General features: G+C 37.7%; 2 protein-coding genes across 3 annotated transcripts; both read left to right on the top strand.

The window, feature by feature from the left end:
- Positions 1–3,956: 3,956 nt before the first annotated feature.
- LOC102719903 (protein TPR1) lies at positions 3,957–13,043 on the top strand. Of its 2 annotated transcripts, none has more exons than XM_015843268.2 (25): positions 3,957–4,238; positions 5,282–5,461; positions 5,580–5,693; positions 6,574–6,732; positions 6,840–7,014; positions 7,101–7,224; positions 7,998–8,050; positions 8,131–8,266; positions 8,426–8,535; positions 8,645–8,714; positions 8,791–8,864; positions 8,967–9,062; positions 9,140–9,232; positions 9,466–9,593; positions 9,676–9,910; positions 9,985–10,152; positions 10,239–10,334; positions 10,445–10,600; positions 10,688–10,798; positions 10,880–11,059; positions 11,130–11,258; positions 11,349–11,444; positions 11,584–11,766; positions 11,885–12,060; positions 12,506–13,043. In XM_015843268.2, the coding sequence occupies exons 1-25, from the start codon at positions 4,159–4,161 to the stop codon at positions 12,720–12,722; spliced, it is 3,339 nt and encodes a 1,112-aa protein (XP_015698754.1). In that variant the 5' UTR covers positions 3,957–4,158; the 3' UTR covers positions 12,723–13,043. The 2 variants fall into 2 exon arrangements, with proteins under 2 accessions (XP_015698754.1, XP_006644007.1); XM_006643944.3 differs by having other exon boundaries at positions 7,950–8,050.
- Positions 13,044–17,133: 4,090 nt separating this feature from the next.
- On the top strand, positions 17,134–22,248 carry LOC102719622 (GTP-binding protein SAR1A-like). The gene is made up of 3 exons (XM_006643943.3): positions 17,134–17,370; positions 17,503–17,634; positions 21,607–22,248. Exons 1-3 carry the CDS (start codon positions 17,242–17,244, stop codon positions 21,925–21,927), a joined length of 582 nt encoding a protein of 193 aa, XP_006644006.2. The 5' UTR covers positions 17,134–17,241; the 3' UTR covers positions 21,928–22,248.
- The last annotated feature ends 4,712 nt before the right edge of the window (positions 22,249–26,960 follow it).

Raw genomic sequence — 26,960 nt, 5'->3', positions numbered from 1 at the left:
TATTTTCCTTATCTTCGTGCTTATAAGCTGAAATTATTTTAAATTTGAAAATAATTTTATGGTATTTTATTATAGTTTATTTTTTAGTCTTGATTATTATATAGCTCAGAATACATATATATAAAAAATAATATTCATAAACTATTTTTTGTTTCTAAATATAGTGCTGTACTTATTCATGGAATAAGCGAAAAGATTATTACCTTTGCTTTTTTAATGAATAAATGACATATTTATTGAAAATAATTTCTGAATAAAATTTTTATATACATTCTTAATGATTTAAAGAAAAGGTAAAAAATAAGATACGATAATAAAATTTTAAAATTAACTTTAAATTTAAAATTAAGATTCAAAATTTTGCTTGCAAGAGCATGTACAATAGTAGGCTATAAGGTAGCTATAAACATATTTGAAAGAGATAAGAGGGAGAGAGAAGAGAGGTGAGGTACTAATTTATACCCAGCTGCAGCACGGGCTCCAAGACAAAATATGTGTATGATATGTGGAATCATGTATCAATGTTTTATAAGTAACTATTGTATGAATTAGTTATTAGATTAACTATAGATTGATTAATTAGAGCTGATAATTAGCTATACTATTGAACCTGCTTCGAGGGAAAAAAACATGGGTGTCGTTTCCTCGTCTAGCACGGCGTCCGCCTGCAGCAACGTACTGTACGCGCTGGCTCGCTCGGTCGGTCACGCCGGCGTCTTGTCGTGTCGATCACTCCACTCGGGACCTGCTCTGCCCGGCCCACGCACACCGGGGGGAGGGACCCGTCCCTCCCTCTCGCCCCAGCCCCCGCGAATCGGCTTTGCCGCCCGAGAAACGGAGAGTTCTTTTTTTTTTTCCTCTCTTCCTTTCCGCTCGCGACACGCGGTTTTCTCCGCGCTGGGAGACACACGCTCGCTCGTCGCGGGTTTCTCTGATTTTTCTCTCGTCTCGCGCTGCTGCCCGCGAGATACGCGTCGAGGGGGTGGTCCGCCCGCCCGCGCGCGTGGATCGCCGCGTGCTTTTGCCTTCCAGAGAGATCCACCAATCCGATCCACCGCGCCGCGCCACGCCACTCGCTCCGCCCACCCCCCCCCCCCCCCCACGCACACGCAGCGTCTCGCCGTCTCCGTCTCCTCCTCCTTCTCGCGCAGCGGTTTTTCTGCCCCCCCGTGCGACTCGCGCCTCGCTACACGGGACGAGAGCTGGGTGGGGGAGTGGGGAGTGGGCAGGCCGGGGAGCGGTCGTTTCGCGGTTTTTTGGCACCGGGCGAGACGAGAACGAGACGGTAATGGGATATTTGCGTTGCGTGATCCGTTGGCGTGGGTGGGTGGGTGGGAGGTGCGTGGGTCGTTTCGTTTGGGTTGATAGATATATTTGAAAAAAAGAATTATTAATAAATTAATTTTATATATATCTATATATATGTAATGATTTAAACGATAAGGTTTGGTAATAAATTATGGTGATTTCTTTTAATAAAATCATTCTAAATTTAAAATTAAAATTTTGACTTATAAATAATAGTATAAGTGCAAAAGATGTAAACTAGGTTTAGCACGGGGAGGGAGGTGCAGAGCGTGTCGGCTACTATAGCGTACTTGCCTGTTTCATTATTGGCTTGTGTCCTTTCTCGGGCTGGTGAGAGACTCTTTATATTTTTTTTCATTCACATGCTTGCCTGGGCTGGGCTCGCTGCCTCGCCGCACGCAAAGTTTTCCTGCCATCGGGCGGCACAGGGAAAGGATGCATGGATGAGAGATGGGAGAGCTTTTTTTCCGGTGGGTGCACCAGATAAAAAGGTCGGAGGCATACCACGCTATCCTACTGCCTCCTTCTCAATTTAAATGCGTTTATGGTTTTCATGTCGGACGTTTTATTATTTATCTTATTTTAAAAAAGAATCATAAATTAATTTAAAAAATAGTTACACATAAAATAATATCTATGCTTATCATCTAATAACTATAAAAATACTAATTATATAACTTTTTAAATAGGACTGATGGCCAGACATTAAAAATGAATGTGCAAAAATAGATTTTTTTCTAGACGGTAGCAGTAGATTATAAACCACATGAAAAAAGATAAAATAATAATAAAAATATTGACTTTTATATCAGGGTTAGTTTATATATGTTAAATACATTAGTGAAAAAAGAGATATGAGAAAAATAAGAAAAAACCTAATAGCTTATTAGAAATGTTAAATCTAATATAAACTAATAGCCAGTAGTTGGTTGTACTATCAAAATTGCTCTTGCTATCAAGCGAAAGTAGGGCGTTTTAACGAACGTTTCGTATTCTCGCTTCAGCAAATATAGACATCATAGGTGATGGAGGCCTAAAGCTACTAGTGCTTTATTCAGCAAGTCCAAAACATTTTATACCAGTTGAAAGGAATGAAAGGACGGACACATGGAAAAAACAGATAAGATTTGTTCAAAGATAAAAGTCGTCGTCCACTCCCAATGTTGATGTTGTGAACATTGAAGGACAAAAAAATAGAAAACATCGAACAAAGTTTTAATCTAGATTGTTGAATTCAAAAACCAGTAATCAACCGTTATCCGTGTCAGTATCAATCGATTGTTATTTTTAATTTCGATTCTTGGCATGGCGAATGTTTTTCTATCCATAAGAGTATCAGCCACGTTAATATGCACTGACTGATACCATCAATATTATAATACTGTAATAAACACAACTCCATATATTTTATAATATAAGACATTTTGGCCCGACAGACAGTAATGATTTGAGTTTAAAAATTCAAAATGCTCCACAAAGACTTAAAAGATTAAAATATATACAGACAAACTTCTAATACTATTAGTCAATGGATTGAACTGTCACCAATGAATGGAATTAGCCACTACATTTATGCTAAAATAAGATTAGTTTTTTGCATCATTTTATTTGTTCCAAAATACGTTCAACTTTGAATGAAATTAGTGAATAAACACATTGAAAGCGGATAAAACAAAGACCATTGGTAATTACTCCTATCATGTTTATTTAATGACACCATTGACTTTTATATTTACGTTGGACCATTCATCTTATTTAAAAATGTATATATATATAACTATTAATTATTTTGTTATAATTTGATTTATTATTATAGAAACTTTAAATATGACTTATTATTTTATATAAAACAAACGATTAAATATAGATTTAAAAGTCAACAACATTATAATAAACGTGGAGAAGTACCATCCTAAGATATTTTTAGTCTTATTATTTTTTGATCCATACGTTCCATACTAGTGAAAAAAATCAATTATTTTGGCGCAGAGGAAGCATGATAAATCCTGGGCAATAAATGCCGTTGGTCAGAACAGAGATGGAACACGTCACAGCGGGTCCGTCCCTATCCCAGTCGTTCGTTCGGTCGGTGCTACTGCTCCCACGCGATCGATCCCAGCAGCAGCAGCAGCAGCAGCAGCGCCAGCCGCCGATCCGAGAAAAAGAGGAGAAAAAAAACCGGAAGCGCCCACTCGTCTCGTCTCGCGCGATACGCTGGAGCAAAACGTTACCGTCTCGTATCGCGCCACGAGGCCACGATTCGGACTGCCTCAAAAAAAAAAAAGAACGATTCGTACTCGGACCCGAGCGCGATATATAGGAGCCTCCCCCCACCCGCGGATTTTCTCGCCCCCCGCTGCCCGCACGTCGCACTCACGACCGGACGCCAGCTCACGAATATCCACCCGATTTAATCCCGACCCCTTCGATTCCGCCGCTCCCGACGTATCACATAAGCGCGCTTCCCTATCGATAGGAGGGTGCGCTTATAGGGAGGGTACCGCGCGTATCGTAGATAAGCCAGTGGGGGTGGCGTGGGGAGAGAGAAAAGGGCGAGAGGTCTGCAACGCATCGAAGAAAGCGAGACTAAAGTTTCTCTCTCCTCTCTCCCTCTCTCTCTCGACCTCCTCTCTTCCTCCTTCCAAATCTCTCTCTCTCTCTCTTCACGAGAGCGAGCGGGGGCGGCGACGACGGGGAAACCCTAGAATTCGTCGCCGGCGGAGGCGCGGTATCGGGTGGGTGGCACGCGCGTCTCGTGTGCGTGGGTAGGGGCGGCTGACGTGAAGGCCCCCCCGCGGCAGATCGGAGTCGGGAGGTGGGGGGGTTTCGCCGGCGGCGGGGGCGGGCGCCATGTCGTCGCTCAGCCGGGAGCTCGTGTTCCTCATCCTGCAGTTCCTCGATGAGGAGAAGTTCAAGGAGACCGTGCACAAGTGGGTAGCCTCTCTCTCTCCCCCTCTCGTGCTCGCCGGTTGGCCGGCCCCGTGGGCTCTGTTTTTTTCTTGGGGTGATTCGGTGGTGGGTGGTTGGTTGGGCGCAGGCGACTCTGCTCGTTTTTTTTGGGATTTGTTTCGCGAGTGTTTTTGTGTGCGTTTTTTTTTCTCGATTTTTTTTTCGCGAGCTGCCTGCAGCTCCAGAATTTTTTTTTTGGTTCCTGCTGGTTTTGGCTTTAAGTTCTTCGGGAGATTTTTTTTTTTGCTCGTTTGATTTGATTTGTTATTATGCTCGGAAAATTTCTTCAAGTTTCTGTTTTTTTTTCTAGTTTGGTCAAAGTTTTTTTTCGTCGTGGTTGATGGTTATTGTTTTACTCAAATTGGTCAATATCGAGTTTCTCGGAGGGGCTCTGTCCCAGTTTTTTATTTTATTTGGGATTTGGGATAGTTGAGGGGGAGATTTGAAATTTCGAGTCCACATGCGCCCCACCTTTTTTTTCTCGCTTTCCCTTCTCTTAAAACTTGGGATTTTTTTTCAGCTGCTGAACTGTTTTCTCTGCCCGTTACTTAAATTCGTCTGAAGAACTGAATCTTCTAGATTCAATGTGATTAATTCGGGGTGATTGGTTCTGTCATTATAGTCTTCCTGTGTGATTTCTCTCTGAGTAGATCAGTAAATGGAGTAGATGTCATTTATCTGGATTAGTGGATTGCATCATCGCATCGAAATTATTGACGGCAATTTACAAGCTGTTACTGAACTAGGTGCAATTATACTCCAGCTGTTACTGAGCTGCTCTGTTTGTATGTTCTGTACTTTCTGTCACTTCTGCTCAAGTCACACGTACCGAAGGTTAGTCCGGATTATTTGTGTGCCAGCTCTGCGGTCACTCGTTTGCTGCTTGCTCTACGAAAAGACAGGAAAAATTGTCAAATCATGTTCTCTTTGCTTGGCACGACTTTTGTGTTGGATGCAATGGTACATTGGACTTGTGGTTTGCTCTACCAAGGTACTCTTCCTAATATGGTACATTATGCTTTAGGCTTGAGCAAGAGTCAGGGTTCTTCTTCAACATGAAGTACTTTGAAGAGAAGGTCCATGCTGGGGAGTGGGATGAAGTGGAGAAATATCTTTCAGGTTTCACCAAGGTTGATGACAATAGGTATTCTATGAAGATCTTCTTTGAGATCAGAAAGCAAAAGTATTTGGAAGCACTTGACAGGTATAATTTCATTTCTGAAGGGAAAGTCCCCTTTTCAGACAAAAAGGGTATTTGGTTCCATCTTTTTGGCTCTGGATGACTCCTATTAATTTTCATGTTTATTTATATTTTCTAACAGGCATGATAGAGCAAAGGCAGTAGATATTCTTGTTAAAGATCTTAAAGTCTTTTCGACATTCAATGAGGAGTTATATAAAGAGATAACACAGCTTCTAACTCTTGAGAATTTCAGGTTCTTACTACATCCTTGTTTTTTTTAAATTGCTTTCTGTTATTTCCTCTTCACTAAGAGAACTATTCTGTGAGTGTGTTATTATATCAAATCTTGCTAGTTGAAGTTTGCATTTATTAGGAAACTTTTACATTATTACTTTATCGCAGCCATGGCACCAAATAAATGTCAAATGTGTTGACAACAAGGTGTTGATATGATTTTAGTTGATTTTTTAGTTACCAGGGTTGTGTTCTTTATAGCTGATGGATGAGGGATGAAACTGAATTTATCACAATTATTCGAGGGCACAGATGAATGAGTATTAGAAGGTTTGAAAAGTTGACTTCAAAAAGTTCTTTAAGAAATTATTATAAAGAAAGTTTCTGCAAAAAAATCATACTGTTTACTGTTTAGAAGATTGCGACACCATAATCCATAATTGGTAAGCTGAAAAGAACAGGATTGTAAAGCATGGATCATTCATAGCTTCACATTACTGGCAGAACATGAAAAGCATTTATTTAAGTTTCTGCTTGGTGCAGCTGCAACTTGCGATAAGATAGCCATCATGGATAACTAAAGTATAGCATGGATTCGTTTTGCTTTTTAATAGAGCATGAAATTGAATGTGTAGTTGACTGATAGTTACTTTGAGATAGGCATGTCAGAATTTTGAGATTTTCTCTTTTGGTGAATATATTTTCCTTTTGAAAAGGGCTTGTAGTAAGAGCTAGTTGTAGTTTGTTATTGCTTTTGAATGTAGGATCTACTGATTCTTGAACCTTTTCTTTTAACAGCACTTTTCAGGCCTGATTTGTCAATATAGTGCCTTATATTGTCATGTTCTTAGCTTTCTATTGTCATAAACCTGTAAAAATACCATTTTGTTTTCTTGCAGGGAAAATGAACAGTTGTCTAAGTACGGGGATACCAAATCTGCTCGCAGTATAATGCTTATTGAGCTCAAAAAACTTATTGAAGCAAACCCCCTTTTCCGTGAAAAGCTTGTTTTCCCAACTCTCAAGGCATCACGCCTGCGGACTTTAATCAACCAAAGGTTTGGAATTGACAGTATATACTATTGTTACAATATATGACCTGTTTGCATGTTAACTCTGATTTCCTGTTATGTGTGAGTTCATAATTCTATGACAACATTTGCAGCTTGAACTGGCAGCATCAGCTTTGCAAGAATCCTAGGCCAAATCCAGATATCAAGACTTTGTTCACTGATCATACCTGCACTCCGCCAAATGGAGCTCGTGCTTCACCAGTTTCTGTACCACTGGCAGCGGTTCCAAAGGCCGGTGCCACATACCAACCACTCACAGCTCATACTGTATGTTTGAGATTTACCATTTTTCCAATGCATGATTTTTCAAATGCCTCCTGTCACTTTTATTTAATACAGCTCCATTCATGCAGCCGTTCCAAACTCCTGCTGGTCCATCTTTAGCTGGTTGGATGACAAATGCTGCTACTGCTGCTACATCATCTGTTCCATCTGCTGTTGTGGCAGCATCACCACTACCTGTTGCACCAAATCAAGGTAATGCGAGTCTACTGTTCTGAGCTGAATCTGCAATGTTTCATAATGTACAGCTTTAAACTTGCTTTCTGATTGGACATCTCTGACTTAATGGCAATTTTCTATCCGATTCAATTATGTTCTCAAATTTATTGTGTTTGAATAAAAAATGTTATAAGTTTAAAACTGCTAAATAATAAAAGGTGAGTTGGGAAATATCCTGTCCGATCCATATTATAAGACATGTATGGTTTGTCCCCAAGCCAAACTTGAAGTTTGATCAAGTTTATAGGAAAATGTAGCAGCATCTACAATACTGAATTAGTTTCATTAAACCCGCAATCGAATATATTTTTATAGTATATTTGTTTTCTGTTGGAAATGCTTTTTATGTTTTTCTATAAACTCGGTTAAGCTTGAGAAAGTTTGACTTTGGACAAAACCAAATTGACTTATGATATGTAACGGAGGGAGTAATAGATAATCCTATTGGCCCATAGAATGTGATACAGTACAGGCATTAACTATTTAGCAATTCTGTGTTCTTGGTTTTTCACTGTTTTGTATAATCTTTCTAACTTGAAATACATCTAACACCCCTTAAGGCATAAAGCTGTAGTTCTATATGTCAACAAAAATGTGTGCATGGAACATTTATTATGTCTTCTTTGCATGTTCTGATGGGAATCTATTTTCTTTTACCAAACCTTTTTAATGACATACAGCTTGTCATATTATTTCCTCAGCTGTCCCAATCTTGAAACGCCCAACTATAACAGACTATCAAAGTGCAGAATCTGAGCAACTAATGAAGCGATTGAGGCCTGCTGGACATGGTGTTGATGAGGTAATGTTGCATGTGCTCACAAGATATATGCCTGCTGCATTTGCTATCAGCTATTAAAAGTCCCCTATGCTTATGTTCAGGTCACCTATTCTGCACCCATTCCACAACCTTCATGGTCAGTGGATGATCTTCCTAGGACAGTGGCTTGTACATTGTCACAGGGATCTAATGTAACCAGCATGGATTTTCATCCTTCTCGGCATACATTACTTCTAGGTACGATCAAGCTCGTTATGTTATTAAGATGTTTTTAAAAACAATGTGTAATAGTACGGATAGAAATGTGGTTCATGTGTTTAATTAAGCATGAATGATTCAACAACTTAGTTAGGCAAGATTTAGCATTTTTCTTATCATACTTATTACTCTCCACAGTTGGTTCTGCTAATGGTGAAATTACACTTTGGGAGGTTGGTATGCGTGAGAGGCTGTTTTCAAAGCCCTTCAAAATTTGGGACGTGCAAGCTTGTACACAACAATTTCAGGTATTCAACTCTAAGTTCTAATTATCCTTTATTGCTTTTAGTTGACCTTATTTGTAAGCGTCTATATGTTCTGATCGTGTATGCCTCATTATTTACCTCTTGTGAAAAGAGTGTTGTGGCTAAAGACTCCAACATATCCATTAACCGGGTTGCCTGGAGCCCTGATGGAGACTTGATAGGTTAGTATTCATTTTATAGTTGTCAGTAATATTGTATTTCACTTTATTTTTGCTTAGGATTCCTTTGTGGTTTCAGGTGTCGCATTCACAAAACATTTGATTCATCTACATGCATACCAACAGCCAAATGAGACACGGCAAGTTCTAGAGGTACTGCAATACTTCCAATCGTCCTTAATCATATGGTTCTATAAATATCACAATTCTTATTATTTCAAGTCTTATCACTAAACCTTTTATTCATCATGTCAGATCGACGCTCATTCTGGAGGAGTTAATGACATAGCATTCTCCCGGCCAAATAAGCAACTTTGTGTTGTCACCTGTGGAGATGATAGGCTGATAAAAGTAATTGACGTTTCTTGGATTCTTACTTCATTTTGTCCCCCTAGGCTTGGTTTCGTTCAACTTCTGTTTATTTGTAGGTTTGGGATATGCATGGACAGAAACTGTTTTCTTTTGAAGGGCACGAGGCACCTGTGTACTCCATCTGCCCTCACCACAAAGAGACTATTCAGGTGTGTTTTCTGAATAGAATATGATCTTTCCAGTTGTGGTGCTTATTGTAGAAGTTAGGCAATTTCTAATCTAACTCTGAACAGAGTAATGCGAGTGTCCGCTGATCATATATTCGGTGATGTATCCACTCAATGGAAAATGAGAGATTTATGGATGCCTGATATTTTAGGGTTATAATATTAATGTTGATTTCTTGTGTTGATGTATGATATTCTTATTGTGTTACTTGCAGTTTATCTTCTCAACTTCTCTAGATGGGAAAATTAAGGCGTGGCTTTATGACCATATGGGATCCAGGGTAGATTATGACGCTCCTGGAAAATGGTATACTACTATGCTTTATAGTGCTGATGGAACTAGGTAAGCAGAGTATTACTTCTCCCACAAAAAGTTGGCTTCGGTTATTGCTGATGCCCTAATTTTACTTGTCTTTCATATGAAGGTTGTTCTCATGTGGAACAAGTAAAGACGGAGATTCATATTTGGTTGAGTGGAATGAAAGTGAAGGATCTATCAAGAGGACATATTCTGGGTTTCGTAAAAAGTCAGCTGGTGTAGTGCAGTTTGACACAGCTCAGAATCACATTTTGGCGGCTGGTGAAGATAATCAGATTAAGTTCTGGGATGTTGATAATACAACCATGCTTAGCTCTACTGAAGCTGATGGAGGCTTACCAGTTAGTCTATGTCCCCTACTGTTCTTTAATATTTCCCCCTCTTCTAGTCGTCTAAACTGTGTACGTTCTAACAGGGCCTTCCACGGTTGAGGTTCAATAAAGAAGGCAATCTTCTTGCTGTTACTACAATGGACAATGGTTTTAAGATACTTGCAAATGCTGATGGACTCAGAACTTTGCGAGCTTTTGGCAATCGGCCTTTTGAAGCATTCAGACCACAATATGAAGCTTCTTCAATGAAGGTTCCTGCATGCGCACTCATGCTATTATTGTGTTATGTTGTGGTCTAGTTTTAGAAAATTCATGACCTTGAATATTGCTTCTACAGGTCTCCGGTGCTCCTGTTGTTGCGACCATTTCTCCTAATATTGGTCGGATGGATCACATAGACAGGAATTCTCCTGCAAAGCCATCTCCTATACTGGTATGGTGATCCAGATGAAAGGATTTCACAAGTTTCATCTGTTTAATGCCTCTTTGCTTCCTTACTGTTACCAATATAAACATGATCTGACTTAATGATGGATTTAATAGAATGGAGGTGATCCATCATCTAGAAGCATCGATATAAAGCCAAGAATTTCAGAAGAAAGGCCTGATAAGGCAAAACCCTGGGAGCTGATGGAGGTTCTAAATCCCCAACAATGCCGTGTAGCCACAATGCCAGAAACTCCAGACCAAACCAGCAAGGTTTTGATCCATTTTGCTCTTGCATGATTGCGCTTCTCACCATGTAATCACTCGGAAGGCTAACAAGATCTGTAATTCTATGTACAGGTTGTCAGACTTCTGTATACAAATTCTGGTGTTGGCTTGCTAGCACTCGGGTCCAATGCCATTCAAAGGCTGTGGAAATGGGCTCGCAATGAGCAAAATCCAAGTGGAAAGGTATATATTACTTCTCTCTTTGTTCTTTGTTGTTTAGGCTAATCAAGGCTATGGTGTAATTCTGTTCATTCTGCTAAGCAGGCCACAGCCAGTGTAGTGCCACAACATTGGCAACCAAACAGCGGTCTTGTCATGCAAAATGATACAGCAGATACTAATCCTGAGGAGGCAGTCCCATGCATCGCACTCTCGAAGAATGATTCTTATGTTATGTCTGCATGTGGTGGGAAGGTTTCATTATTTAACATGATGACATTTAAGGTAATGCTCAATATTTTTTTTATAAAGTTTCCAAAATTTAGGAACTTTTAATCATGCTTCTTTCATGCAGGTGATGACAACTTTCATGCCTCCACCTCCAGCATCTACCTTTTTAGCATTTCACCCTCAAGACAATAACATCATAGCAATTGGAATGGAAGATTCGACCATCCATATTTACAATGTCAGGGTAGATGAGGTACCACGTGCATAATTTTTTTTGCATATTATAATTTAGAGCAGCTTGAGTAACTGCTGTCAGCTATATTGAGCTTTATTTTCTTTTCAGGTCAAAACTAGATTGAAAGGACATCAAAGGAGAATTACTGGTTTGGCCTTCTCGAACAGCCAACATATACTTGTGTCTTCAGGGGCCGATGCACAGGTTAATACCAATAATACCATATTTACACTTAAGGCACATTGTTTCTGTTGATGGATCAGTATGACGCTAGTTTATTCATCTCTCTCATCAGTTAACCACTTAATCCTTTGATAATAATGTTACTGTTTACACCTTGCAGCTTTGTGTGTGGGCAACTGATACTTGGGAAAAGAAAAAATCTGTTGCTATTCAAATGCCAGCTGGGAAAACTCCATCAGGGGACACTTGGGTCCAGTTCAACTCTGACTGGAGTCGTTTGTTAGTTGTCCATGAAACTCAACTAGCTATATATGATGCATCAAAAATGGAAAGAATCTACCAGGTAGCTAATCATTCAATTCATATTTGGTCCAGACATTTTGTGATTCATTCAAATTTCCTGACCAAAAGTTCTATGAATTTTATTGTATGTTAAAATCTCTTTGTTTCTCTTGTTTCAGTGGATACCTCAGGACGCTTTGTCAGCTCCCATATCACATGCATCATACTCACGCAACAGCCAACTGGTTTTTGCTGCATTTACCGATGGCAACATAGGAATTTTTGATGTGGAGAACTTGAGATTAAGATGCCGAATCGCACCTCCAGCATACATGTCTTCAGCAACCATAAACAGGTATTCCTTTATCTATGATATAGATGTACAACATTTAACTAAGGCCATGTTTCAGTATCTTTCTGTTAGTTACCCTGTAATATAGTACAGAATGCAATGTAGTCTACTAATCAAAGTTTGAGGTCTGCGAAGCATAATTTACATGGTCCTGTTAGTCAATTTCAAGAAGAAATAACTGTTTTTTTAAAAAAAATTACCAAGTTTTTGCTATTGTTAGAAGGCCTGAAACACACAGCAGCTGAATTTCTCTCTTCAACTGGAGTAGCTGGATAGAATATGATCAAACCCACCTATATCAAGTGGAAAACAAACATATAATAAAATTTTTGTTGGCATGGTTCTACGTTCGAATTCCCGTTTATTAATGAGATGGGGATTATCGCTATATTTTTTTTCTGCCACCAAGATTCTTCACCTAAAAACCTGGATCTTCTCCTTGCTCCAGCAATCCGTCGGTCTACCCTCTCGTTGTCGCGGCACATCCACAGGAGCCAAATCAATTTGCGGTTGGGCTCTCGGATGGATCTGTTAAAGTGATTGAACCCTTGGAGTCCGAAGGGAAGTGGGGTACAACGCCTCCCACGGAGAATGGGGTGCCCAACGGCAGGACATCAACATCATCAGCTACTAGCAACCCAGCTGCAGACCAAATCCAAAGATAGATATGCATGCCGGCCGGATCTTCGCTGTAAATCTTTTTTTTCTTCTTCTAATCTTTTACATTGACTTGGTTGTATGTTGATGTGACTAGGCTATTGTTGCATTTGTTGGAAAGCAAACAGAAAAAAAGGAAGAATCGTAAGATCATGTGTGCTTGTAACATGTCGGATGTTAATTTACCCTAGTTATGAAAAGATTATCTTGTAATAGGGTTAGTCCATAAAATTAGGTTTCCTCAGTATAACTGGGACAGTCGGATGCTGTAGCTATCTTCTCTTAGATGCTTGTCAAGCAATACATAGTTTTTGCTTCCTCAGTGTTCATATTTTTCCGTTTTTGCTTCCTTAGTGTTCATATTTTTCCCATTTTGTTGTCCTTTTTTCGGATTAAAAAAGGATGGATTGGCGGATACCTTAAATATCGTCGGATTTTTGACAGAAAGTGATGGCATATGCCTGATTGTTGCATGTATTCTGTAGAAAAAGACAGGTTTGTTTGCCATGCGAATGGGCGACGCCATTGATCTGAAGTCATTGTCAGCTAGAAAACCATGTGTACTACTTCAGTACTCCCTCTGTAAAAAAAAACAATTTTCCGGTTTCCGTGTCTAACGTTTGACCATTCATCTTTTTTGAAAAATTTTCAAAAAATTAGAAAAAAATTAGTCACACGTAAAGTACTATTCATGATTTATTATCTAATAAAAACAAAAATACCAATCGCAAAAAAAATTGAATAAGACGAAAAGTTAAAAATTGTAGCAACAAGTAAAAAATTGGTTTATTTTGGAACGGAGAGAGTACTTGCAAAGGTGTTGACGCTTCTTTAGCAACAGTAGAATTCGTCACGAATGTACATTCCGGGTATAATTTATACGCAAACGGTAGAATCAATGTTGTATAATATAGTTTCCTAGTACAACTTGTATTTACATTTGAGCTAGTGCACATCAGTAACTTGAAGGAAGCTTCACAACATATGTCATCAATAGGACTCAACTTATGGATTAACGATTAAAAGTAATTTATGATAAAACTTTTATACATGTGTTTTCAACGCTCTAAACCCAAAGGATTGAAAAATAAACTATGATGACAGAAAACCCCAAATTCAAGTTTTAAATTTATTTTTTTGGCTTTTAAGAATAAGTATAAGAAAAAGATAGGAGCTACTCCATTCATTTTAAAATATAATCATTTCTAGATTATTTAGCAAAGATCAAGAGCATATCTGGTTTGGAGAAAAAAAATAAAGAATTCGATTCCTATGGATTAATTTCTAGCCAATTCATTCAGTTTGTAGGAATGAACTAGGAAAAACCAAAGAAAATTTTCCTTCCCTATAGTTAGATAAAACATATTAAAATTTATATCCACTTAAATATCTTGAAATTTTTTTTGTGGGTTAGTGTTAACCTGTATTTCTATTTCTCCGCTTTTCCTATTAAAATTCTTCCAAACCAAATATGTCTAAGGTTACTAAGAAAATACTATGGAAACCCTTAACAAATGAGAAATAGATAATATAGGGAGATAAAACCAGAAGAATTTTAAATTTGATATGATTGATGGCATAAACAATGATGATGAATAGTACTAGAAAGCTTATGGTGTATGGAAATATTCAAACTCTGCAAATATTTATATATAGAAATGAGGGAGTAAGAATTTGATTTTTCCTTATTTTGTAAAGGAAAGAAAATATGGTTCTTAAAATTTGCACGAATTTAATATGTCCGAAAGCACATATCACTACCGTATCGTTGGTTCAAAAACCACCATGCCGTATGTGATCAAAATCTTATCATGATGAAACAAAATATGTCATATATATTAAAAATAAAGTTGTATGTGTATGGTGCTGCCTTCTTTGCTGAGGTTGGGAATTGGTGTGGAAAATGTAAAAATAGATTGACATATGATTAGCTAATTATTACTTATAAAAATACTTAAAAATTGATTGATTATATTTTGTACAATAACTTTGTATATTTTTTCTTAGAAAACACACCGTTTAGGAGTTTTTGAAGCATGCACGTAGAAAATGATAGTATATATGTTTGGAAGAAAAGGTAAAAAACGAGACATAGAAAGAGCATAACCGGGCTAGTTACCACTCAAAGCACAAATGGATGTGTGCTCTATATGACTATGTAAGGTGCCCACTGGGTATACTTTTTACTACCTCCAATTTGATATATAAATATTTATAAGTTGTTTAACATAGACCGAAAAAATGTCAAAAGATTCTCTTTAGTCACTTCAATGATCAATTTTTGAATTTGAATTGATTATATTTTTTCTAAGCATATGACTATATGATTGGCTCTGAAGTCACTATTACGATTGAAATCATGGGAATCGGTCTAGAAATGCTTATATTGTGGTATAAATTTTGAATAATAGAAATGCTTACATTTTTTACGAAGGGAATACATTTAAACTAAGCACTTATTTAGTTCATGACTATGCTAAAATGTTTATATTGATTACAATAGCAAAATACATGTGCTTATATTGATTACATTCAAATCAATTGTTAATTTTGGCAATACTTATATTGATTACAATAGCAAAATACACGTGCTTTGCTACGGACAAATATAAATTAGCTTTTAAGAGATGAAAAATAAAACCAATATATAGGATACTTTGAAATATTTTACACATAAACAAGTATTTGGTAATAATATATGGAATATAGTTGGTGGATGGCAGATTCACTATCACCACTATTATCTTTTTAAAAAAAGTATATATGCAAATATTTTCAACAAAGTAAACAATGGCAAATTATTGTTCAAAATATCTATATTTTAGTATTGGCTTTGAACAAAGCAACACCTAAGAGCATGTTTAATGGTAGAGCCTATTATGGGCTCTATCTCAAGCCGTGTCAACAGAAAAAACTCTTTATACAAAGGACAATTTTTTAAGCTGATTCTTCATAATTATAGGCTAATTAATTCTCCATTCACATTCCATCTGATCAGCGCCTCTGATTAGAGTCAGCACACGCATAAAACAGATTTTCTGGTTGTCTCCTCGTTTTATACGCCAATAATCGATGTTTTGCTGACTTCATGCAAAACAACCACTTCTCTCTCCTATCATCTCTCTTTCACGTCAGGAGCATACAGAAGACGGCAATAAGAGCCCTAAAACACACACACACATATATATATATATATATATATATATATATATATATATATATATATATATATATATATATATAATGTACGTAAGTGGTTGATATAATTCATGACAGGGAATCTCGTTTTCCCTTGTATTCTTGTTATTGAAGCACTTGCCTAAGACTACGAGGTGTATTCATCTAGTCTTGATGCAGAAATCTGGTTTTCATGACATCTTTAAATAAAAAACTAATATTATGAGTAACAGTAACACGAAAATCACGGTTTCGAAGATTATGAGTAAGACTATAAAAGATTTCTCTCCTTTTCTTTTCAACTAAAGTTTCAGAACAGAGTGAGTACTAAGGCATTGTTCATCTCTCATGGTTCCCATATTCTACTTCATCATTTTTCACGCGCATACTTTCCAAATTACTAAAACATGTTTTTACAAAAATTTTATCTAGAAATACTTCTTTAAAAAATATATTAATCTATTTTTAAAGTATTTTAAATTACATTTAAATAATCATGCAAATCGATCCGTTTTGCTTGCACGAGGCAAATTTAAAAGTAGAGTTAAGGCTCCATCGTTTCATAGTTGTAACTACTTATAAGTCAAAATTTAAATTTTAGAACTTAATTTTGAACTTGATTTTGTGGTTTTTTCATCGTGGTTTGTTTTACATATTTCGCTTTTGACGCGCTATGGACACGCATATAAAAGTTTTACCTGCAAATTATTTTTTTACAAAAACACATTTTCGCTTATTCCTTAAAAAAACGAAACGACGGAAGCCTTATAAAACTATAATAATTAGTTATAATTTTCCTTTTATCCATTTCCCTCATCTATTATTCCATGTATTTATCTTGAGCCAGCTGTTACATGAGAGCAAATAACTTTTTTTATTTTTTTCTCCTACATGTAAACATATAATTATTCGTAGCTTACGACTCTCGCCATCCCAAAATACCTTTCTCTTTCACTCATAAGTGATAACACATCTATCAGAACTAAAATATCCTACACTTTATCAAATCTCAGCCATCCCCTATTTATTCCTTACTTCCAAAGACTGTAATGCAATGATTAGTCTAAAATATAAATTTATTTTGAAACAACCAAAATGACTAATCATGACTTTATCACGAAGATATATATTATACTTTACGTATAAGAAAACACTATTCCGAAGATTACACGTGTAGGGCTGCCTAAGCAAGGGCGTGACGTGGCCAGCAGCCGGCCTGAGCCCATAGAATTCTAGAAGCAGGTGGACGCCACGGAAGAATCTAGAACCCCAGCACATATCCCCCACCCAAAGACCCTTCCGATCTGGTGCGGCGGACGGAGATCGCCGGAGAGGGAGGAGGAAGAGGAGATGTTCCTGGTGGACTGGTTCTACGGGGTGCTGGCCTCGCTGGGGCTGTGGCAGAAGGAGGCCAAGATCCTCTTCCTCGGCCTCGACAACGCCGGCAAGACCACCCTCCTCCACATGCTCAAGGACGAGGTCCCTCTCTCTCTCTCTCTCTCTCTCTCTCTCTCTCTCTCTCTCTCTCGATCTCTCGATTTGGGGGTGTGGGTTGTTTGATTTGGGGGCTGATGCGTGTGGATTTTGTTGGGGGGGGGGGGGGTGGAGCAGCGGCTTGTGCAGCACCAGCCGACGCAGTACCCGACGTCGGAGGAGCTGAGCATCGGAAAAATCAAGTTCAAGGCCTTCGACCTCGGCGGCCACCAGATCGCCCGCCGCGTCTGGAAGGACTACTACGCCAAGGTTTATCTCTGATTCTATTTTTGCTATGCTTCCCTTTCTGTGTTACTTTTTGTTAGATTTATTCCTTATGCGACGGAGGATGGGGCGATTTGGGTCGTAAGCTGTAAGCAGCTCTTGTTTAATTGGAACGAACTAGTGTTTAGGCATGGGGAGCGTCTGGGATTAGACATGCATATGAGCTGATGAAGTACCGGCATCTTGCTAAAATCATGGGAGGAAATTATCAGTGATTTCATTCACAGCCGATTGGTTGATTTGGATGTTGCAAAGAGAAACTCCCTAATTGTAAATACACAAAGAGAAACTCCCTAATTGTAAATACAAGCTGAAGAAAAAAGTTGCATGGAGTAATTTTTTGGGTAAACTCATGTTTGTTCCCGCTTAGGCTTATTAGCTTGTGCGTTTAAACTGGTATTTCGGCTTTTGCAATTTATAAGCTGGTCGGTAAAAAAAAAATTGCAAATTTGAGGCTACTGTCAACTCCAATCCATAAAAACCAAGAATGTTACTCAAATCTTGCTTATATTGCAAGTGTTTCATGTCTAGAAAAGTTATTCGTTTGTTTGGATTAAGCTTATTTGGAAGCCTTCCAAAGCTTTCAACTATCAATGTGCAGCTTCCATTCAAATTACGGGTGCATAATATGTGTGATTGTGTGCATTTTCCTAAGGCCTTGTTTGACAAGGCCCAAGCAGCCTAATCTTGGGTTGGGTTTAGAAATTGAACTAATTTTTTGGTTAATTTTGGCCTTGCAAAGTGAGGTAAGATTTTTTACTAGATAATACACCTTCTGTTTCACGATTTAAGACTTTCTGCCCATACCTAGATTTATATGGATACTAATAAATCTAGACATATATACAAATTATATGCATTCATCAATGAATGAATCTAGACAAAGATGGAAAGTCCTACAATTAGAAATGGAGGTAGTAGGAGATAAATCTACAAAAATAGAACAAATTTCATGGAAAATGTCAGTTTTTTATTGTTGTCATGTTGTTCTTTTTCCAAAGATTACGTGTTCACAATAAAAGTTGGAATTGCCCATGTTAACACTGTGTTTGGATAACTTTCCGAAAAGATCACTGATGCTTCCTAGTTGACCAACATACCACCAAAGACTGAATGTTGTTGCCTTGTTTGCCACTTTTAAGACCCCTGGTACACAGGCTGATCCTGCAGTTCTCAGCGGTATGTTGGCAATGTAGGAAGTCTGAGTGGCATATCTGCAAGGCTGTCCAGACATACTGTTCTATAGGCAATTTCCGCAAAAAAAAAAAAAGTATGAACCCTGCCAAACAAATACTAAGGTTTTAACAAACTGAACAAATTTGCATCGACTATGGGTTGTTTAGCATCAGTCTTTAATTATTATTATGTTTCCAAATAAAGCATTCATAATAAATCACTACATTTGGAGAACTTTCCAAATATATGACTTGTGCTTCCTAGTTGACGAACATACCACCAAAAGACTATGATGCTCCAAATCTAAGACACTTTTCCCACTCCATCTTGTCTGTTGAGCATCAGGACATAGATTACTGCAGAGTGCTTTGTTCTACATCATCCTCCAAACAGTCTAAGGTTACAGTTTTACTGGCGATATAGGAAGTCTTAATGGTACATTTGCAAGGTCGTCCAGATATACTGGTCGTTAGGTAATTTCTCATCTAAAAATCTACAAGTCTTAAAATATTCTATGATGTGTTCCTTTATACCCGCTCTGGCCAAGAACAAATTAATTTCAAGACAAATGAATTAATTCGCACATTTTTCTGTGATCAAGGAAACTGTACATTATGTTGAGTGGCATATCTGTAAGGCTGTCAGACAGGTCTACATGCAATTTCCGCTAAATATGTAGAAACCTGTCAAATGAAGCTAAGAGTTGGCCTAAAGAACAGAACATCACTAAGGGTGTGTTTGGTTGGTGGGATATGCCTGGATGGGAGATGGCCGTTCAGGTTTTTGATGTGTTTGGTTCGTGGGCGAAACTAGGTATGGTGGCCTAGAAAAGAAATATTCCACGAAGATGCTGGATGGGTGTATCCGGCTAAATTGGCCGGATGAGCTCATCCACCCTCACTAACCGTGATCATTAGTGATTGTTTAGTGATAATTAGCTTATTTTGTCATTAATTAGTAATTAACAAGTTTAAATTAGTATTAATTAATGATGATAGATATAATTTATTAATAATTTATACTAATTACGATAAGATCTATGATGATTAATTTATATTATTATTTATTAGTAATTCAATAGGTTCATCTCATCCATCCTCATCTATCCAACTAAATAAAAAATTGGATCATCTCATCCATCTAACCAAACATAAAACGGTATCACCATATCCTAAAAATATGGATGGTCATATTCCATCCCACCTTGACTACCAACCAAACGCACCCTAAGTTTCAACAGCAATAATTTTTCTTACTGGCCATGAATTGTTAGCATCAGTTTTGAATATTCTTGTTTTTTTCTGAGGAAAGCGATCAGAATGGAAATTTGGAATTTCCCATGTACCATTGTGTTTGGTGAACTTTCCTAATATACGACTCGTTCTTCCTTGTTGACCAACATCCACCAAAAGACTATGATGTTGATCTGTTTACCACTATTAACTAGGGCACTTCTTCCCCACTTTCTTTGGGTGCGACGGGTGCCGTCATTAGTAAGCAGGCCAAGATTGCAGTTTTATGTGGTATGTTGGCAATATAGGAAGTCTGAATGGTATATCTGCAAGGTTGTCCAGGTGTACTGGGCTATAGTCAATTCTGGCTAAAACTGATTTTGGACCTTACTGTCCTTGCTTAAAACTTGTATAATTCACATGCAAGTTTTACATGGAAAATAACCATGTGCAATTGCCTCCTTTTGTTTCCCTACTGGGAGAATTTTGCGGCTTAGCTATTATCATGTATTTTAAGCATGTTAACCAATATTGAGAAACCGTATCTATATCTAACATTGTCATATTGATCATGAACATGGTGTGTTGCATGATCCCAATTTACAATACATAATTTATCAAGTTATATGCATGACTAACAAACTTCCTTTGCTGAATAGAACTCGTCATGTTCGGCAGATGTTTCATGGAATCTTTTGCCGCTGTGATCTGTGCTTCAGTGAATATTCGTGCAGAATTTGATTTGATCTTGAAACTAGTTCTAGCTACCGGGGCCACATATAAATTATGGCCACTTTAGGATGCAGGGGAATTACACATGTGATACAATATTGATGGCAACAGAAATACATGATCTTCTAGAGTTCAGTTCTTGATTTAAATCCTGTTTAGCTCTCCTGGTGCAGTTACATAATGAGGAACCTGTGGTTAGTGTGGTGCAATGAGATGTTCCTCATATAGTTACATAGCTTTGACATATCTCTGTAAGAGAAACATAGAAATGGGGATAATTGAATGTTGGCAGTGCAGTCATGGACTAGTGATAATGGGCAATTCTGAGCTCTTTGTCATGAATAATTTACTGGAACACATTCCATCGACAATTGCTGCAGATGTTTGGAATGCATCTTTCAACCCATTTAGTTGGTATTTACCCTGCAATAGGCCTGACTGCCTCAATGAAGGTCCGCCATAGTGCTGACCACCAATGCTGTGATGCAGCACTTCTAAGTTGTAAGATCTCCAAATCGATGAAGAGGAGGTCCTAATACATTTCTCAACTGTAACATGCAAAATGCTCCTTGTTTTGCAAAATCCACATTTGGCCTGTAGTTGAATAGATTTAGTTCTTCATGTATAGTTTTGGTCAGGTTAATCAGTGGAGATTGAATTTAATACTGTTGGTACATTTTCGTTGTTTGAATATTGAAATATCGCCTTGCCCAGCCTTTAGTCGTACTTGTTAGTAGCAACTTAGTGTGGAATTTGGCGACTTTAATGCTTTCTATATTGGCCGTTCTTTTTTTAATTCGTGATGCGTGCTTGGTAGGTTGATGCTGTTGTTTACTTGGTGGATGCCGCTGACAAGGAACGGTTTGCAGAGTCGAAGAAGGAACTTGATGCTCTCCTTGCAGACGATTCTCTTGCGACCGTGCCTTTCCTGATACTGGGAAACAAGATCGACATCCCATACGCCGCGTCCGAGGAGGAGCTGCGCTACTACCTTGGCCTCAGCAACTTCACCACCGGTAAGGGCAACGTAAACCTGGCCGACTCCAATGTGCGGCCTCTGGAGATCTTCATGTGCAGCGTCGTCCGCAAGATGGGCTACGGCGACGGCTTCAAATGGATGTCCCAGTACATCAAATGAAAAGGGCCTTCTCATTGTCAATAGCACTGCTCCTGCTGCTGCTGTCCACAGTGGGAGCAGTATTCAGGCTCTTTTTTATCAACTCTCCTGCTGCTTTGGAGAAACCTGCATCTGTAAGGAAAAGTTTGTCGTAGTGGGTAGTGATGAATGCCTGTAATTTGGTGTTAATACTAGATATATGACGGGGTTTATTTGTTTGATTGTTTATGGGTGGTGATGTGAGTAGTTAGAGAATGTGGTTGCTGAAACCATTTCTGGACAGCAGGGAATGTTTCAGCCAGTGTATTCACGCTATCTAGCCAGTGAAATATGTGTTAGCCACTTTGGTCTCTTGGCTTCCAACGTCCCACCTGAGATCGCTTTCTTGGTAACTCCAAAGCCTTTGCTGTTTTCTTCTGCTCTCCTTAATATAAGTGCAGTGGTTTGCCAGATCGCCAACAGTCCACAGGGTAACGTTGGTTGATTTGGTTAGAGCTATATGCCCCATATCTAATTGGCTTAGCTAATTAAACACCCCAAATCAAGGCATAAAGACTTGGCCGGTGATATACATGTGAGCTGGCATATCTAATTCTAATTGACTTTGCTAATTTAACACCCCTAACATGAGACCAGTTTCATCATTCATGACAACAATTTCTTGATATGCCAATAACCACCTTAATTCCTAGCTTGGTTTGTATGTTGCTACTACATCCATTTCATACTATAAGACTACTACATTTGTTTTATATTATAATAATTTTTAGGCTTGTTTAAATGCATTGATTGATGATTTATTAGTATCCATATGAATCTAATCTTACATTGTGAAATGGAAAAGTAGCAAATATGGAGTATTAGATTAAGGAAAAAAGGATTTCGGTTCTCAATAAATATAAAAGATGAGAGTTAGGATATTTTTTTTGACGTCTCTCAATAAATGTAAAATGAACTGAGATGAGAGCATAAGTGAGAGAAGTTGGAAATAATATAAACGAATGTGATTGATGCGACATTAGTATATAATTAGTGTTGGAAATACTTATATTTAAAATAAAATTTGAATTCTAGATTACCTATGCCCTCATCTTGTTTTTTCCTTGAAAAAAGTCCAATGACATATTTATAAAAAATATATATAAATAAAACTTTTATATACGTATTCTTAACAAACAAAGGCTGGAAAATAAACTACAATAAAAAATTCTAATATTAACTCTAAGTTTAAGATTAAAAATTTATATTTTAGTTTATAAGTATAAGCAGAAGTAAGAAAATAAGGCTATTATAGTTTGGACTTCCGAACCGATGGAATAATGCAGGGGGCAGGATCCCACTCATCATTGATGTACACAAGTGTCAAATCATTGGTTTGCCAAAATACGAGGAAGAAAAAAGAAAGGGAACAGAAGCAGTTTGCAGAGAAAAGGAAAGGGCAGAAAAACGGATAAGAAGCGATGATCTGGAGGCCAAGATTTCAGCCAGAGTTCCTATCCGAATCACTGGGCTGTCAACACCCCAAAGAGAGAGCGACTCTTGTGGCCGTGGAACAACGCACAGCTTTCATCCATCTGTGGCTCATCTACTAAAACACGTTTTTTTGCAAACCAAAATAGGATGGCTGTGATACCGATTGATTTCTTTTCGAGCTATTTTAACAGTATTATTAATATGTAGATTTAATATTCGAGGTCATATAAGGAACTGACACGCCCTATTATATTTTAAGAGGGCGAATAATTAATCCTAACAGCTGGAGATAAAGAATAAAAACAGAAAGGATGGGGACCTTTAAATGGCAACCATGACAGCAGCGGTGGAGGACGAGTGAAAAAAAAATTAGGTGTGACCAGGGGTCATGTTAGCAACCTGCTTGATGGAAATAAGGGAAAGAAGAAGAATCAGAGAACTCGGACGAATTCAGAAAGGAAGAAACCTGAGAGAGGACTGTCAGAATCTGTATTCTCACTTCCGATACCGATATATCTCTTTGGGCTACAATTTATAGGCAACAACTAAACAACAAGCACTTGGGGTTAGCTAACGATTAATCCAATTGGGCCTATGATATTTTTTAACTCGTGACACTCACTTGGGCCTGGATTTCCGGGGTTGTCGATGGGCTAGTGGCACGTCGCAAGTGATGACACTAAATAGACTGAGAAATCACAATGCATCGAGATATACTTAAATTATCAAATAAACCCAAATACAATTTTAAATCTTTTATTGTAACAAGTCCAATATCATAACAGTTAAATAACTATTTAAACATGCTAATCAAGCATAGATTATTAATCATTCAATCGATTCTGTACCAAGGACTAACTGAAATTGAAAAATCACAGTGGCCAGTCTCACTCTAGTGCTGCTGGACTGCTTATCATCGATCCCGAGCCTAGCCTCAGTGTTTTTGTTCCCTGAGCTCGCATCGTGTAAATAAAATCCGGTCCATAAACCCTAATCAAAGAGGAAGCATCCCTCTCTTTGTATCGCATCGCCTAGTTTGTCTCTCTCGCTCGGCGCAAGATTGTCCATGATGGATGGATAGCACAGAGGAAGAGCGAAGGTTCACTACCACGCCCCCAGGGAGAGGGGTACTCATGGCCGAGGCGAGGTCTGGCGAGTGGCAAACCTTGCCACACTATGGCCGGTATGTTTTTTACGGAAGTTTTCTATAGAGCAGTTGCTTTAAAATTTTAGATTAATCTAATTTTCTAATTTTTTATAGTTTGTAATTAATTAATCATGTACTAATTTATTATCGTGTTTTTCGCGCCGGTTAACAAGCAAGCTGCCGAACGTAGCCTAAGTTCTCTACCATTGCATGACGTTGATAAAAATTTATATAAAAAACTGGATTTTCATATGAACTTAAGTGGGTTTGCCATGGATTATGGTACATATAAGCCTTGAACAAGGATTTTTTACGGTGTCATGGAAGTACGAAATGAGCACGACTCCCGTTCTTTAAAATATAAAGGAGCAGACAAACATTACTTATTGTGTCCACTAACCTTTCTATGCTTGGATGCTTTAGTGCTGATATGATATAGTGCATCCCAAACTTGTCATTTTCTCTCTTTTTATTGACTTCTAGTACTACCGTCCAGTTGATTGCACATGGGAAGATTTGTTCTAGGAGCGCTGTAGAGCACTGTATCAACCGGATCTCACTGCTCACTGCTAATCTTACGTGCATCCAGTTCATTTTTCACCGGTGCCAGCCAGCCCAGCCCGGTCGAAGTCAACTGTATAAATTAACAGGGTTCAAACACACCTAAGGCTATTAGTTCCCAAAAATTTTTTCTAAAAACATCACATCGAATCTTGGGACATCTAAATAAAATATTAAATAAATATCAAAACTAATTGCACAGTTATAGAAGAAATCGTGAGACAAATCTTTTTAGCCTAATTAGGATATGATTAACCATAAGTGCTAGAGTAACTAACATGTGCTAATGATAGATTAATTAGACTCAAAAGATTTGTCTCGCGATTTACCGGCGGAATCTAAAATTTATTTTATAATTAAACCATGTTTAATACGTATACGACTACTCTCCCAAAAAAAATTTAGAATCTAAACAGTGCCTAATTCCAAGTACGAACATATTCTTTTATTTGAAAATAACCTGACATCAAATGCACACCAAAATCAATCTTAGGATTTGACTCTGCCTTACAAAACGTACGATAGTCTGTTGGCATAAAAGAGAGAGAGAGAGAGATTTATTGCACTAACATGACGGTGAAACTCATCTTGTCTCCTTTAAAACGTGGAAATGAGAAAACACCGGAACAAGAAGAATTTTGAGGTTTCTCTTAAACTTAGGAATATATAGACTCGTGCGCAAGATTGGAATGTCATAATATGTTGAAATCTACATGAATTGCTCAAAACATGTGTTTGGATGACTACAAATGGAATTTCGAGAATATATATTACTTACCCTGGAGAGAGTATAGGGAGAGATATACCGAGAGGGTGATTATTTGTAATTTTTGAATAAAATTTTTATATACCTATTCTTAGCTAGAATATATATGACTTACAATAGAGAGAGTATAGAGAGAGATTGCATGGGACTTCTTTGAGAAAATAAAAAACATGACGTTGGAGTTTATGTTAGAAACCCCATCGCATTGAAGATTGCATTCAAGAGGAATTTGGTGCATCCAAATTCCATTATCTTAAGTCCATAGGAAAAATTCATTGACCCTAAATTCCATTATTATTCTTATAAAATTGGTACAAGCCAAAGGACCTTTTGACAAGAAAAATGCAACTACAGAACAGAAAATTATTAAAACACTTGAAAAATATTGGAACGGTTCGCATGGAGAACAGAAAAAAAAATACAAGAATTGAAGGGATGCAAAGAAAAGCTCCCATGAGGTTGGATGACTCGGATGTCATGTTAATTTTTTTAAAAGCTCTCATGTATCGATACATTTCATAGAAATTTTATAGAACTCGTGAATCAAGAGTGCCCAGTGTCCAATCTCTTATTTTAAAGAGATTCAGACAGTACAAAATTCTTCAAAACAATCATTCATCGCAAAGAAGACTTAAAGGCTTAAGAGATACTTTTATTGTTTTGTTCCTTTTAGTGACTACGTGATACCCCGCGCATCATAACGGGAATCTATATGATATAAATAAGCAAATTACTTGTTTTATGGTTATCGCACCAATTTTATATTAAATAAAACTACACATTGCTGACGGTTGCCTCCTTTCCTAAATATTCATCGTCAATTCATCAAAGCCGTCAACTAATTTAGAGGGGCTCGGCTAGCCCGGTCGTCCGTCAAGAGTAAAAATATATATGCTTTTGTATTTGCATGTGCACATACAATTGAATTGAATTGGATGAATGAAATGGTATGTCTTGTCCATAATTAATATTACATATGTCCCATAATACAGTGTATTCTGACTATTCACTTATAATTTTTGACCATTCGTCTTATTTAAAAATTTAGTGTGAATATAAAAATTTATAAGTAATACTTAAACTACTTTTAACAATAAAGAAAATAAT

This window comes from Oryza brachyantha, chromosome 1, assembly GCF_000231095.2.
Source record: "Oryza brachyantha chromosome 1, ObraRS2, whole genome shotgun sequence".
In the NCBI taxonomy this organism is placed as follows: Eukaryota; Viridiplantae; Streptophyta; class Magnoliopsida; order Poales; family Poaceae; genus Oryza; species Oryza brachyantha.
This window is presented reverse-complemented; position numbering and strand designations above follow the sequence as displayed.

Bases quoted from the DNA above. Each gene is read 5' to 3' on its own strand.
- LOC102719622 (XM_006643943.3), top strand. From the start codon at position 17,242: ATGTTCCTGGTGGACTGGTTCTACGGGGTGCTGGCCTCGCTGGGGCTG. The intron at 17,371-17,502 runs GTCCCTCTCTCT...GGGGTGGAGCAG, and splicing joins TCCACATGCTCAAGGACGAG to CGGCTTGTGCAGCACCAGCC. The intron at 17,635-21,606 runs GTTTATCTCTGA...CGTGCTTGGTAG, and splicing joins GGAAGGACTACTACGCCAAG to GTTGATGCTGTTGTTTACTT.
- LOC102719903 (XM_006643944.3), top strand. From the start codon at position 4,159: ATGTCGTCGCTCAGCCGGGAGCTCGTGTTCCTCATCCTGCAGTTCCTC. The intron at 5,462-5,579 runs GTATAATTTCAT...ATTTTCTAACAG, and splicing joins TATTTGGAAGCACTTGACAG to GCATGATAGAGCAAAGGCAG. The intron at 7,225-7,949 runs GTAATGCGAGTC...TTATTTCCTCAG, and splicing joins ACCTGTTGCACCAAATCAAG to CTGTCCCAATCTTGAAACGC.